At 41.7% G+C, this 15,328-nt stretch overlaps 2 protein-coding genes across 11 annotated transcripts in view; one reads left to right on the forward strand and one right to left on the reverse strand.

The window, feature by feature from the left end:
* The window catches only part of adgrl3.1 (adhesion G protein-coupled receptor L3.1), a 110,426-nt gene extending 99,379 nt beyond the window's left edge, over positions 1-11,047 (reverse strand). For 5 of the 8 annotated variants that reach the window (XM_058640076.1, XM_058640072.1, XM_058640074.1 and 2 more), the window contains exons 1-2: positions 10,356-11,046; positions 823-903 (exon numbers count right to left, since the gene is read on the reverse strand). The gene's annotated coding sequence lies outside the window, so the exon portion shown is untranslated. Of the gene's footprint in view, positions 1-822; positions 904-10,355 lie in introns of all 8 variants that reach the window. The other 3 variants (XM_058640077.1, XM_058640075.1, XM_058640078.1) reach the window with 2 other exon arrangements.
* A 1,560-nt stretch (positions 11,048-12,607) lies between these two features.
* si:dkey-92j12.5 (multiple PDZ domain protein) overlaps positions 12,608-15,328 on the forward strand; it is a 38,054-nt gene continuing 35,333 nt past the window's right edge. For all 3 annotated transcript variants that reach the window (XM_058641583.1, XM_058641584.1, XM_058641585.1), the window contains exons 1-2: positions 12,608-12,839; positions 14,456-14,555. In XM_058641583.1, coding sequence (XP_058497566.1) covers positions 14,552-14,555 — 4 coding nt within the window. In that variant the 5' untranslated portion in view covers positions 12,608-12,839; positions 14,456-14,551. The remainder of the gene's footprint in view (positions 12,840-14,455; positions 14,556-15,328) is intronic.

Here is a 15,328-nt window from a genome sequence, read left to right on the forward strand (position 1 = left end):
TAAAGAATAGGATCCCATGGAAACATGGCCTCGGGGTTTTCGACAGCAAAGATGCAACCTATTTCTCCTCTTAGTGAAAAAGTGGCGTCTGCTGGGATATTTTGACTAGCTGTCAATACCCGCAGAACTGCACCCTCTTCCATCATCAATAAACTGGATGTGCAATTCATCAGCCCGACTCTAGGAGACAGTGTTTCTAATTAAAAAGGAGCTTGTAAATTCGACATTTTACAGGCCCAGCTCAGCTTGTAAATACACTGTAAATAAGTTGCAGTGAGTGGCTTCATGGGCAAATGAAGGTCTGAGGTTGTTGGTTAAACTCCTGTTGATGCCTCTAAGGAAGGCGAGACTTTGGCAGGTGCACTGCAATTAATGTAGGATTTATTTAAGTCACTATTCTATTGCATTCTGCTCTACTACACACTTTGCTGGGTTCACTGCACATTGCACGCTCTTCCGTTTTTTGTTTTGTTTGTTAGCGTTTTTCTTTTTTTCAGCCCGATGGGTCATATCTGATATGATTAGCTGTTTGAGCAGACACATTTGTTGGGCCAATTAGAGCACTTCCTGGCACAGATGGAACCTAGGGATCTCCAGGGAGAAAGCTGGGTCTTATTTGGGTTCTAAAAAAGCATAACGTATACTGTAGAGTCGGCAAAAAAAGCACACCAGGTGTGTGTGTGTGTATTATTTGCGTGACTACTGCCTAGGCCTGAGTAAGCCTGCTATAAATAAGACTCCATTTTGAGTCAGCCTCACCGGTTACATCTTCAAAATTACACAAAATACAAAGTTTGTATTACACATACATAGTAGTCTTACCTGTTTTAATGTATTTTGCTCTCTGAACGTGAAATGAAACCCCAGAGAATCATATCTCAATGGCAGCTGGACGTCCTAGTCCTGGAGAGACGGTCAAAGAGGGACAGAGAGGGAGAGCAGAAGGTGTGTGACAGAGAGGCAAAGGGAAAGAGGGACAAAAGTTAGGGGTTATTTGAGCTCAGTCGACAGAAATCCAACCATTTTTTTTCCACAATAGAGACAGATAGCCATAATATGCAGTGAGTGTGGGGGGCACTGTGAATAATAGCCCCCTCCAGATTGTGTGACTTGCCATAACCCTCTAAAACACAAGAACCAGACAGTTCACAAGCCTCTCTTTTTGCTCACTTGAACACTTGTTTAGTGTTTGTGTGTCTTTGTGTGCACATGCACATGCATGCATGAGTGTGTGCGTGCTCTGCCTAACAATGACCTCTTACATGTCAGGATATCAAAGTCTATAATAGTCTCTGTGCTTGTTGGCAGTTTACAGCTAAAAAAGCTTTTTCGTGTCATGATAACTGGTTTATATGGGTGGCATTTCGCTGCCAAATGCCAGATGCATTTTTTTTTTTGAAAGGGAAATTGTTAGTTCTGTTACTAGAATGCCGATGGCAGATATTCACACTTAGAATGTGTCTCTAATTTTTTTCCCATCTGTGCCTTATCTTGCCATTCTCCTACACTATGTACATTTGTTCATCGGCTCCCTCTATTCTTCTGTTTCTCTTGCTCTCTTTGGTATTTTTGGGATGAATAACACTTTTTGTGCCAAGAGTAGTCTTTTACCTCTTTTAAACAAGCTGTGAGACTGTACTGATGTATTTACCCCCTAATTATTATCAATCATTTCAAAAATATAATGTCCCAACTGTGTGGTAGGCATTTGCAGCCATCACTGGCATGGAGCAGTTGTGGCGACCCTCGCTGTACATTTTCTTTTTTAATTTCCTGTGTTTACTTATGTAATATTTAAGGTGTATGAATCACAGCACATCAGATTTTATTTTCAAAATTTGATCATTTTGATCAGGACAGAAGTTGATCAAAAGATTGAACCCAAAAAAGCAGAAGAAAATATGTACTATTTTTATAGCAGTTTTTGTAAGTGGACATTTTTGTCCTTAGCGACTTAAGAGGGGAGTACATTTTAAATCTGATGTTACACAAAACTAAAAATGCTTCAAAGTCAATATTTTGGCTAATCTTTGACATATTCGATGGTTAAAAGCCTCCAAATGATTGAATGTTTGGTAGTTTTGAGCAGGACTGATGCAGAAGAAAAATATTAATCTAAAAATATAAAAAGTGACCATTTTTGTCATGTAATGACTCAAGCATCTATGTATATGTGATGCACTGTGACTTTGGGGGGTTTTTTACGCTGAGAAGGAATTAAATCCTAATTGTGTTCACTTTTCACTGCTCAGAAGCCAGAGGTCAACAGCTTGCCGGTCTGGAAACTTGTATCTGGATGAAAAAAAACATGTTTTGCCTACAGCCACAACAGATCAGTAGTGTCAAAGTTACATTTATATTTGATCTACAGATTGTGTAGGGCTTGAAAGCTTTCCGGGTGAGAAAAGATTTTGGTCTGTGCGGTGCTGGTACATGCAAGAGCTTTTGAGAAACTACAGTGAAAAAGAGAGCTATAGCATAATGCAGTCTTTTCCCCCTGCTGCTGTTATCCATTTCATTAACAGATGTCGGAGTTATTTGTCTATATTGATATTGCTTAACAGAAATCTTCATATATACAGTATATATTATTAAAGAATCTGATGGGCAAGCGAGAATATATTTTTCAGGAAGTGAGTTATTCGACAACCATTTTGAGAGCAGGTTAGGTTTCAAGCACATAACAGGAGATAGAGGCAATATTTTTTCTTTTTTGATCAAATGAAGGAGAGTGGCTCCTCGGAGAGCAACCAGAAGAAACAACAGGCATACAGAGAGATTTAGATGGGAAAACGGTGAACGCTTAAAGCTTCCACAAAGAGCTAAAGAAGGGCTCTGGTCAGGTTTTCAGTGAGCGAATGCCTGAGCCTGACTGAGCAGTGGTTGGACGTGATGAGAAGAGGAAGCAGGATTTCTATTTATTTATTTATTAAGTCTCTGGGCTCAGTGTCTTCCCGAATAAAAAAAAAAAAAAAAAACATATAGTGGATTTTATGTGATAGATGCTGACCATTTTCTCACAGTAAAACAATAGTGTTTTCTATTATGAGAAACTGTGGTTGTATTGATGTTCTGTGTCGCCCCCATTACTCATGAGCGCACTGTATGTAATTAGGATGACTCTACAGTATGCTTTCATGATGGTTTTTTATGTATTACCCTTTGTAATTATGCTTTGGACAACACGCTGTGTTATAAGACAGAAATTGTGTTGATGCCTGCTGGTGGAAATTTATGGCGCTTCCAAATGAAGCAATGTGAGGGTGGTGTTCATTTGAAAACCACTATTCTCCCTCTAGGCCTCACATTAGACACTGGCATCAAGAATATGGAGCAATAGTGTCTATGGTCTATCTGGGCGTAAAATTAAAGACTCTTGTCTGTGACCCACATAAATCTTTGAAAACAAACAGGGAAGGAGAAAGAGTGGGAACAAGCGAGGGAGCTGTACATAATGAAACAAAAAAACGGGTTGGTTTGTCCAGTTATTCTGAACTGTTGAACTGTAATAAACCATAGTCAACCTTGGACAATGAAATCTTCCAATACACGGGTGCACTTATACACCAAGACACTCACACACAAAGGAAAAAAAAAGTCACACACCCACATAGATCATTCTACGCATAAACATCGCTTACAGTAATTGCCTGGCATTGACATTACACAAGGATTGATTTTAAAATTAGACGCTGATGCCATAACACTTTTACTTTACAACAAAGGCACTGGACCAATACCTTCTCATTCTCATCTCGACACATGTGATGGATGCCATCATGCATAGGGCTTTTGAGGCAGGAGCCAATCTGAGGGTCCAAAATGTCTGTAGGCACGGAGCGGGAGAACGCGTGCGTACGATCTCTCACATGGTTAGAAAACAGACACGTGGTCCATGTAAGTTATTGCCGTGGGCCCACAGGCCAGTGTGGTACTCATTTGTCTTGGTGTGACACTATCAGGCTCTCGTGCGAAACGGAGCGGTGGGAAAATGGTTTTATTGCGAAATGTGAGGGATATGTCAAGAATAAATTGACGGGTGCTGAGTCATGCCAAAGAGGCATGTTGCTTTTATCTCGACTACATTAATGTCCCCTGGCAGAAACTAAACCACACCACTTATAACACATCGGGAATGTGCTAGAAGTAGCCAAGCAGATTTAAGCTCCTTTCTCACAGTTATTCACTCGCCAGTCAAAATGGGTTTCAACCTGAGGCTGCGTGAGGTGCTATATTTAGACTTAAGCGAGGGCTAGTCAGCTCAATAACACACGGGAGAGACACAAAAGTGTGCACATGATGCAAACATACATTTTCGGGCCACCGATCGCGACTCTATCTGTTAATATCTTTGCGCCATCAAGCATGAGCGTCTCGTCATCCTTGCCCTCCTCCAGCCCATCATACTGCACCACCAACAAAGCACCAGATCAATATTCCCTGGCACATATTCTCACTCTCAAAGACCTGGAATGAAAATGCCATTCGATATCAATCAAGATCACAGCTATGCCACTGAACAGGCAATAAATGACAATGTTGTTTGTTTGTTTTTAATTCACCATCAAATGGGCAGTCGCATCAAAGCACTTTAAGTCAGATCTACCCCCCCCCCCCCCCCGGTTTATGCTGAAAGGAACCAGATGAACAGGGAGTGGAAGATGTATGTAATGCAGTTAAAGTAAAGCCCAGTAAGCAGGAAATTTAAGAGGGGCCTGGGGATGATGGTATTACAGCAGATGCTGATTGTGGACATTCTGCTGCAGAAGAAAAAGATATGGAAAATATCACTGGATCTAGTGTGCCGGATGTGAGAGGTGTGGAAACTCTTACGTCCAATCTCAACAATTCAACAATCGGGTCGAAGGAAATGGCGCTGAAAGCAAATGTCATTGCAATCAAAGCAGAATTCCCCTCGCATTGTTCCAGCGACTGAAGTCAACCGACGCAGTCCTTTATTTGCACGTCTCTGAGACAATACTGCATTTTCCAACCCTGCAGTCGTTTCCTCCATTGATAAGAAATGTTGTCTTATGCCAGGGCACTGAGAGATTTTGTGCCCCCCAGCACCGCGATGACCTCATTGTTCATTGCCCCATAATTCAAATCTGCTCCGTTGTGTTGCATCACATTGTGTATGAGTCACTTCCAAGTACCCATTCTCTAAACAAGCAGGGCTTCCTTCAGCACGCCACAGCCACACAAGCAGCACAGCAATGTATTTCCCCATCAATAACACGGTGACTGACTTGAGACCTGCAGACGCACACACACACACACACATGCACACAATGTTTAAATGGACTGAACTGGGAAGTGGGGTGAGTGCTATTGTAAATGATTTCCTGTGAAGACCAAAATAATCGGCAGGCCTTTGAGTGGGCTTCTTACAATCACTCTGGCCTTGTGCACTGATTCGCCATTCAGCGCCCTAATGGCACTGTATGTCACTAAATATACAGCTGCAGGCCGTGTCTGTGTGGCTCTCTGTGGGTGTGATATCGAAGACGTTTGTGCAAGTGCGAACATATGTGTTAGTGCGCACACACGTATGTGAGTGAAGGTAATTGATTCGTGCCACACTAATATGTGTGTTTGTACCATGAGTGAGAAGAAATGTGTGTGTGTGTGTGTGTGTGTCTCGTTTGAGTGGTGACAACTTTAAATAAAGTGTGTGTGTGTGTGTGTTTGGGGGGAGAAGTGTTGACTGGAAGGCCATGCTTGTGTTTTTTCTGGACTGTTTATACAATACAGTAACTACAGAAGCATGAAGTTCAAAAGCTAATTGAGTGCTGATAGTAATGGCCATTATACAAAATGACCTCGTTGACACAAGATATTTTTCAAGGTTATGCAGAGTTTCATCCAAACTGCATGGTTTAGGCCAATATCAGAAAGACCTTACTCACATTGCTACCCAGCATAATTACAAAGATTACATAAATTAACATATTTTTTACAAAGTAATGCGAGTGTTACAATCATAGCAGAATGAGTAGACAATCTCGGAAATAAAAGCTCAGTATTTAAATGGGGCTGCTGTATGCTGCTGCCTGGCTGGAAAACATTACAAATATAAAAAAAACAATCAAATTCTGTCTTTAAAAAAAGAGAGATGAAGCTTTGATTGACCTAAGCCTCACATATCGATCAGTCCAGAGAGAAGACAATGAGGTGGTGAAGTTCAAACCATCATCTCTAGGCCTACAGACAGTGGGCAAAACTATTTCATATTTGTTCTCTTTTTTTTTTTTTAAGAAAATTCACATAGGCAAGGTCAGGGAGAGGCAAGAGACATCATCCCATCACCTTAAATTAAAAAGCAAATAAATGGCTGCGGGGTATTTTCACAATTGATTCCCGCTGATTGATTTCTCAATCACTGCTATCCCATGTGAGACAGATCACAACCGAAGCTCTTTAGGCTCCTTCAGTTTGACTTTGATTAAAACAAGATGTGATCAAACCTTTGACGGATTTCCACCTAACTCAACAGCACATAGCTGTGTTTTCACGTGTAATTCATATTTTTTATTAGAACTATTATTAGATCTACAGCAGCCCAAAAACGATGGATGGAAAGCTTACAATTTGACTATAGTTTGGCATTTTCATTGAAACTTTACTCAAACTATTGACGGATTATCAAAGCATGCGTCAGCGACTCCATGTCAGCTCAGGTTGTATTTCTGCCCGGTACGTTATGATATATTGCTGAACCATTCAACAGCCGGATAACAGCAAGTACCAGTTTCAGCAATGCACACGAACAGCCCAGTTAATGAACAGCAGTAGCAGCAGCAGCAGCAGCAGCAGCAGCAGCAAAGCCCAAACATTGATTTCCTCCAATCAACCCCCAAAAAGACAGACCGATAACAGGTTGTGGTGGTTTGACAGAAAGCCTTCCAATAGTTCCATATTTAGTTGGAGAAAGACATCCATCTCTGGAGAGCTATTCTTGTCGATGAGTCAGTGAATACCCCGAGTAACGACAGCCGGCCGTCTCCGACTGGTTTCCCCCTTCCCCGTCCAAATGTCTTATCAGGTAGCAAAGTAACTGCATAGTCCTCATGCATGGACTGAACCTCTAATAGGGTCGAATGATATGGGAGGCCAATTTCGCACATTAAGAGAAATGAACTGAGCTGATCGCTCCAGTCGATGGTGGAGAAAGCACAGAGCCGGGGTTATTCTTTGAAGGGAAGGGTAGGAGGAAGGATGTGTTAACACATGACCGAGTGCTTTAGGTGGATGAGGAAGACGGGCAAGGATCTGGCCTCATTATTTCAATACGGGAGAGAGATGTCTAGGGCAGCAAAAGGCTTTTGAATTAGGTTAAACTCGGCACATAAAGTGGGGTTGAGACTTAGAATGTGAGTCATTACGGCATTAGGAAATAGGGCAGCTCAACTCAACAGCTTGCTTTCAATGAAACCTAATATCATTACTGAGGCGGTGAGATTTTCTTCACAGCTACTCGAGTGACAATTTGCACATGCAGGAAGGTTGTTGTCCGTGTGAGCACAATAACCCGGCCTTCTGTTTGATCTACAATGCTTTCTGACACCGTACTTCACCTTGCCATGCATAAATTAACTTAATTGGGTCCAGAATTGCAAATTCTTAAGCAAATGGTCGTGGCCTGTAAAAACAATTGAACTGCCAAGGCTTACTTTCTTTATCATGAGGATACAGCATGAACTTAAAAGTGTTTAAAACTGCATATGATCCCTATTTTAAATGACATTCTGCTTCCTATTACAGGATTAGATATTATTATTGTAGCCATCCTAATCCAAACCAAATATGATGCTACATTAACGGCTCCGAACAAAGGAAAGCAGGCCTCGGCTAATCAAGCGGAACAATCCGAATTAGCACGACCATGCTAATTTGCACTCGAGCAGCATTGTCTTTTCTTGTGCATCACAACAAGTGAAATGAATCAGTGACCTAATTAAAGGAGGACAGATAGACCTACAGTCAGCAGATTGCTTGATTGCTGCTGCTGTTGCACATTGAACAGCTTCAGGTGCTTGGGGTGACATCAGTGCAGCGTGGGTGAGTGACACAACATGCTCTTTCAAACACCTTCCATTCATGGTTTGATGTCAGATAAATGTGCGATTGTTCAATAACAAAGGGCCTCTCAGAGAAGATACACTTGCACACCGGAGAGAAAAAACAAACACGCAATGTGTGCATACACAAAACAATACAGGAAACTACAAGCATATTGAAGTCAATGTCTTTCTTAACCCATAAAAACGGAGCACATCGCTGACGACACGTTTGCACAAGCGCACTTTGCATTACTGTAGTTAGGCGACATTTTGTGTTATCGGGGAAAAAAAAACCTCCAACGGTTTCTGAAGGCTGAGAAGTTGCACGTCAAAGCCAACGTGTGTTTATTACAGTAATTTCACTCGTGTTGTTTCAGGAAGCCAGAGAATCAGCGTCTTTGGCGCCAGAGAGGAGAGCGGGTGAATCTTTTGCAAATTGAGGCAAAGAATGAAAGAAAGAATCATTGAGAGACTCAAAAAATGTTTTTGTTAATATGTTTTATACTGCACAAATTTCAAATTTAACATGCCAAATCTGTTGTTTGTGTACAGTGCTTTTCCCTGAATATACCTTTTTTATACTGTTTTTCTTCTTTGTAAGTGATTAAAACAGTATTTTAACATGCAGTAAATTGTAAATAACTGCCAGATATTGGAAGTCATTCTGGAAAAAAGTCCAAAAGCACTCAAGTCACAGGACATTATCTGGCCCTTTTATAGTTAAAATACGAATAAACATTCACAACTGTATATACACAGCCACAGGATCACTTAGATGTAAACAGATGCCCTGATGACAGACAATTTAGTGGTATTCATCTCATCCACAAATATAATAATCTCCTAGGAGACGTGCCTGTGCTTTAGCAGATGCTACCAAAATGGCAGCCGAGCACATTTATGTAAAAAATGTCGACATAGACAAACAGATAAGTGTCTACGCTGACCATTTTCCACACCTGCTCAGTGAATTCCTCAGAGACACCTTTCTTAGCTGCGGCACTGACAGATGAGTCAACAACGTGTCAACCACTTCACCCAGTAACAGCCTTTTTTCTCTTCTTCTTTTTTTCTCCTCCCATCCTTTATGTTATATTGTATATTGAGAGCCACACACACACACACACACAGAGTGAGTTAGTCTACAATATCTTCACTGAGAGCCATTTCAGTGTTGAGGAGAGATTCAAAAGGGACCACTCTGCTGCCACCCAAGCAGGCACACACAGCAAATGATCTCTGAAGGGTGCTTTGTTTATCCACACACACACTTTGTCATTATTTCGCCAATATAGGGCAGAGGAAAATCTGTATTTTTAATCAGCGCGAGTTCACAAAACTGTCAGGACATTTCATCATTGGAGGAAGGAGATGTTGTTGAGTACAGATATGGACACACACGTCAGAAGCAGTGTGCTCTTCTCGGCTTAGATCTGTTTAGAAGTGTGCAACCTTCACTTTAGTTTTCAGTTGCACACCAAGGTCATTTCCAAACCCCGCACGCCTCTTCTGTAAATAAAGAGGCACAGCTTTCACTCATGGGTCCGCATGATTGACGTATCCACCGGCCTCCTGGATACGGCTTCCCTCACAGAGATGTATATATTCTCTCTGGATATTATTTTTTTTTTACACTGCGTCTGACAAATCTGAACACATGCAGCCACTTAATGTGGGGCTAACTGCGTTCCCATATAGTGAAATGACAGCCACATAAAACACGGAGGGGAGAAGGAAAAAAAACACCTAAGGAGGTGAACACCAAGTCTATCTATCATCCATCACACCGTGAGCATGAGATGTGTCACGGCACGCTGCAATGAGCCAGAGCCATGCGGCTACGGAATAAAAATGATGTGTAAACTCAGGGCGAGAGAGGCGGTCATGGGGGTAACGCGATTGTCCCGATCATTTGCTGGGAAGGTATTGTGTGTACATCGTTGCTTATCGCTTCGCTTCGTAGCGACGGCTCCTTAATCCCGAGCGACGCCCATCCAGCCGCAAGCAGCTGGACCGACACGAGACATGCAGGCTACATTTTTTAATACTTTATCCCCCCTCTTCTTCCTCCTCCTCCTCCTCCTCCTCGTCCATAACGGACAGTTTTCTTGCCCCTCAAGTGCAGTAATCGCAGGCCACATTCCCATGGGCATCCGTGAGAACCAAAACTGCTGCCATGTAGCTTCCAGTGCAGGTCAGTGACAGACGATCAGAACGCAGTGCCCGACGCATGCACGCAGAGAATTATACTAGCGATCATTTATTTTGAAGGAATAAAAAGCGGTTTCTTACCATATCTCCCTTCGCAGTGGCGTACACGCGTGTATGTGCTGCACATCCAGCGCAGAGTGCGGTCAGGAATAACCTTTTTCTGCGCTCCTTCTGTCATACAGTCCCCCAGAACAACAACGCAGGTCTTGGGTAAAAAAAAAAAAAAATGTATATAAATCTTTCCCCAGTCGACAAATGATTTCACTGCTTGGCGCCTCGATTCTGATTGCGTGGGTAATTAATTCTCGCTCCCGCACACACACACACACAAACCCCGACACCTTTCCAAAAAGACGGGGTGAAATTAAAGCTTGTGTGATGAACCAATGGCTGTGTGTTCAGTATCCCGATACGCGCTCACGCAGGAGGAGGAGGAGGACGACAGAGGAGGAGTATTTCTCTGACCGTCTGCTGCTCGTATCCCTCCCTCCTTTTCCCTCTATCTTTTTTTTTGTTGTCTTTATGTTCGTACTGACTTGTGCTGAAGTCCACGGGCGCAGAGGAGGAGCGCTGTGGAGCAGAAGACCGTGGTCAACACTGGGAGAGAGACTGTGAGAGAGTGTGTGAGTGAGAGAGAGAGGGAGAGAGAGAGAGAGAAGGGTCAGAAATGACAAACCAATTTGGAGTCGTGGTGGATGCTCGCCGTGGAGGAGAGCGCAGCCCGGCGAGAGGAGCGCTGCGTTGCAGCCGGGCAGGGAGCAGCCAAGGTTGGGTGGAAGATGTGGGAGGCGGGGGAGGGGGTGTAGGGTAGGAGGGGTGGTGGTGGTGGTGGATGATTCCTGCCTGGGGGATGCAGGGAGAGGAAGAGGGAGAGATGAAGAAGAAGTGGGGGTGTCTGGTGGAAAACGCGGCACTGGATTTGACTCCCAAATCTCTGGAGCGAGGGCTCCACCTGCCGTGTGAAAACACACAGGGGTTCCAAGACTTTTGGACTGATGGTTTACACTAACATTAACCCATTATAGTGGGTTCGACACGGACGCGTGAAGCCAAGCTGAAGAATAGTTTTGTTGATGACCATGATTGTTGTTGAATGACAATCATGGGCATGCGCAGATAAACCCAGGTGGTGCTCAAACACACTACCTCTCTGACCAGGTAAAGCCCTCTTTTATAGTATAAGGGCATTTTTTTCATGTGGCCCATTCGATCAGTTCTCAATTAAAAGTGCAAAATAATGAAGAAACATCCATGGTAATTTAGTTCTAACTTATATCCCTTTAAATATCTGCATGCTTATTGAAATACATACATATATGTATTACCTCATTTGAGATGGACATGGATGACAGAAAAAGTCAAGTCACAGACTACTTTTCCCATCAACCAACCAATCAAATGTCTTCTTTTGGTCCCAACATAGACCCTTCAGACAACGGAATATAGTACAATTAAAATGAGATGTAAACATAAAATGGCTTCTTCAGTCAAAAATAACAACAGTAATAATAATAATAATAATAATTAGAAGACTTTTGTGTTTTCACCACAAACCACACAATCAGAAATCAGAGACTCTTTGAATATGATGAATTATGTTTTACTATTTTGACTGCTGTGTTTTACTCTTCATTGAGTTTTAATCTTGTATTTTTGTACGGTGACCTTGAGTGACTTTTAAATAAAATGTATTATTATAACTATTATACATGCATCATCAATGCCAGGGAAACAGTGGAGGGTTGTGTCTTCAATGTTGGCATTTTAATATATAAATGTAAATATATATGTTTATATGTAAATACATTACTTATGACACACTTTAACATATTTGATTGTACATTCACAGTATATAGTTGTATGCTGTACCTCTGTAATTTTTACAATAGTTGTGTACAAGAAACTACTTTCTCTGTAGATTACTGTTTGATTGTATTATTAACTGTTTACTTTAACTTCACAGTTGTGCTACATATATATAATACGGTATGTTCCTGTATTTATAATGCTGTATTTCATTGCAACCCCAAATTATGTCTTGCAGTATATTTGTGTGATTTAGCAGTATAGTGCTGTGTGTAAGCTGTGAGTATAGTAATTTCACAATAACAACACCATGTAGTGAATTATCAATTATTATAATTTCAAGCTTATTATTATTATTATTATTATTATTATAATAATTATGTTATTTATTGTGAAATGTACGAAGCCCCCGTATAAATATAAAAAAGTATTCTGGCTGGTTCGTTACTTATCACGGGGGATGAAGATGAAGATGATGATGAGCTCGGTGTGTCTGAGCCTGAAGATCAGAGGGTGACATGCGCACTGGTCGGAGCGCGCGCCAGACGCTGGCACAACGCTGGGGAAATTAAGCGCTTCTTGATGTCGTGTCGTCCCCACAAATGACTTGTTAATTCGGGAAAGTGTAATTGTTGGTATTCGGTACAGGTGAACTTGTCCTGGCGGTGAAGGAGGAGGAGGAGGTTGACGCGCTGTGTGTGTGTGTGTGCGTGGACTCAAGTGGGAACCTGTTGATAGTCGACCGGCGATGCATCGGAGGTGAGATGATGATGATGTCCGTCTGTCCGTCACAGCTATAGATCTAATGTTACCACCTGTGTCGTCACTGTAAATCAGTTTCTTTTATTTCGTTCCAAAGTAGTTTACTATCAACGATTGCATTAGACTGCAGTAAAGAGCAGATACAAGTAAACTGTGATGCATGGCCCTTAATTAGATTTCACATGAGACGGTGTCATTTCCAGCCCCGTCGTTGTACAAATCAAATCATGTCACTAGTATCATATTTTGAAGGAACACAGGCCTCCCCTCTAGTCCGAATGATCGAGACGGCCATGTGTCGCTGTTAATTACCATCACAGGCTGATACAGTAAAGCCTTCTGGAGAAGATTTAAATCCTGCTAAAGAGCATTAGGGGGCAAGGAAGGTGCTTACTGTACAAACAAACATGGCAAAGGCCCTATAGAGGTGAAGATGTCGAGGTAAAATGATACAAGCAGCTGAAGTGGAGTTAAAATAAAAATATTTGTGTATTTGCACGTGAGAGGGAATAAAATACTTGGTTTTTTTTCTGTATAAAGTGCATCATTAGTGGGCATGTTGTCATGGGGAAAGCTCATTTGCATGCTGCACATTTTACTTTAAAGGACCAGTGTGTAAAATGTAAGTGAACTGACATTTAAGATAAAAGTGTCCAATCACCTGATTTTATGAGTTGTTGTTTGTTTCGCCTTTTACATTTACTGCAGGAGATGGGTCACCTACCATGTGTTTTTAGTGTTTTCATCAATTTTGAGTTTGAAAATCGTAAAGAAACGCAGTAGATGTCATACTGTCTGCCTCCACCAGGGGGCTCTGTTTTCTAAATTGATTCAGATCGGACTAGGTTTCGCAAAGTTACAACAGTTTGTTAATTTCTTCGCAAAAATCTGACTTTAAATTGTTGCCATGACAACACCATTTCACTATACATCATCATATTCAAAATGCATTATCTACCATGTGTTTTGAGTGATTTCATTAATTTTGAGTTGGATCCGATTATCTCTGTAAAAGTTATTCCCTGAAATCGTAAAGAAGCTGTAAAATGTTGTATTTCCTGTCACCAACAGGAGGCACTGTTTTCAAACTTGACTGCTTTTTGCTTAGGAATATTCAGCTGCAACGTGCAACTTCACTCATAGACAGGTGTTAAAGACCATCAGTAGATTAAAAAGGCACATGACAATGGTCTGTTTCTTTAGATTAAGACTATAATCTACAGGTTTGTATTTAGGTTACTCTCTTTTCAGGATTACTCCTTTAGTCTTGTTATAAGTAATAACAACTTGTTGTCAACTTGTTTTACTGCAGTGCTTACAGTGAATCACACCCTTTCAACCTGCATGTGTCACATGACCAATCTGGTCCAATCATTGAGTGAATGATAACACCTGTGTTCCTCCGATCAGTGTGTTGGTGAAATCTAGTGGATTCATTTGAATAAAATATGAATAAACGTTGACTTTGTGCCCATGTATAGGGGATATGTTAAAAGTCTGACTACCTGACGTCTATAGAAGACTTACTACCTGATCAGATAATGTGGTAAATCAGTGTTCAGGGTCTAAATCACGAACATCCTTTTTTTGTTTTGCTCCTCTTCACGTTGCAGACGCCCAAACAGAAGAAGAAGAATGACACCAAACTAAAGCAGATCGTCACAAAACAGCCGTTGGTCTGAACAATCTGTCCGGCCACATTGGAAATCATGGGTAAGTGCGTTCCATGGCACTACCGTTTAAAGCCAAACCATGTTCCAGTGACCCCAGTTAAACTCCACAGTGCAGAGCAGCCATCATCAGAGGCTTACAATGTAAGTGTCAGCCAAGCCAGACAGGATGCAATCCTCACAAATGCAGGTGGCACAGGACTCACAGTCTGGTCAGTAGTCAAAACATTGTAGTGAGGAGTTTACAGGGTCTTAACCTTCTGCCACATACAATTACTGCAGTTGTGGCTTGTGCCTGTTAGCTGCTGCTCAACTAAGTAAACAAGGGCAATTAGACCTGACACCACACTTTAATGTCTTTTAATGTAAGATTAACGCACCGTCCTACATCACAATATTACTTGATTAAAAAGTGGAAACCCCTCTGGTTGGCAAATTCATTATTTTTATTTCGGTTTTGGCAAAAGCCTACATAAATGTTGCCTTGAAGGCTTTTACAGTCTGTACAGCATGTGCCACCCTCCTGTCCCTAGACGCTCACATCGAGTGAGGGAAAAACTCCACAAAAAAGCCTTGTACAAAAATGGGAGAACCCTCAGGGGAGGGATCCCTCTCCCAGGACGGACAGACGAAGGTGAAGTTCAGCAGATCACAAAAACAAAAACATCCCATTTTCCAAAGACTGGAAACATAAATCAGAGAAATGTAAAATATAGAAAACTGTGTGGATTGTAACAGAAGCTAGTAAGAGGAGAGGCAGATGGTGGCAATAACAGTAAAATCAACTAGTATTAATATTAATTAAGATGGCGTAAA

The sequence above is a fragment of the Solea solea genome, chromosome 10 (genome assembly GCF_958295425.1).
Source record: "Solea solea chromosome 10, fSolSol10.1, whole genome shotgun sequence".
In the NCBI taxonomy this organism is placed as follows: domain Eukaryota; kingdom Metazoa; phylum Chordata; class Actinopteri; order Pleuronectiformes; family Soleidae; genus Solea; species Solea solea.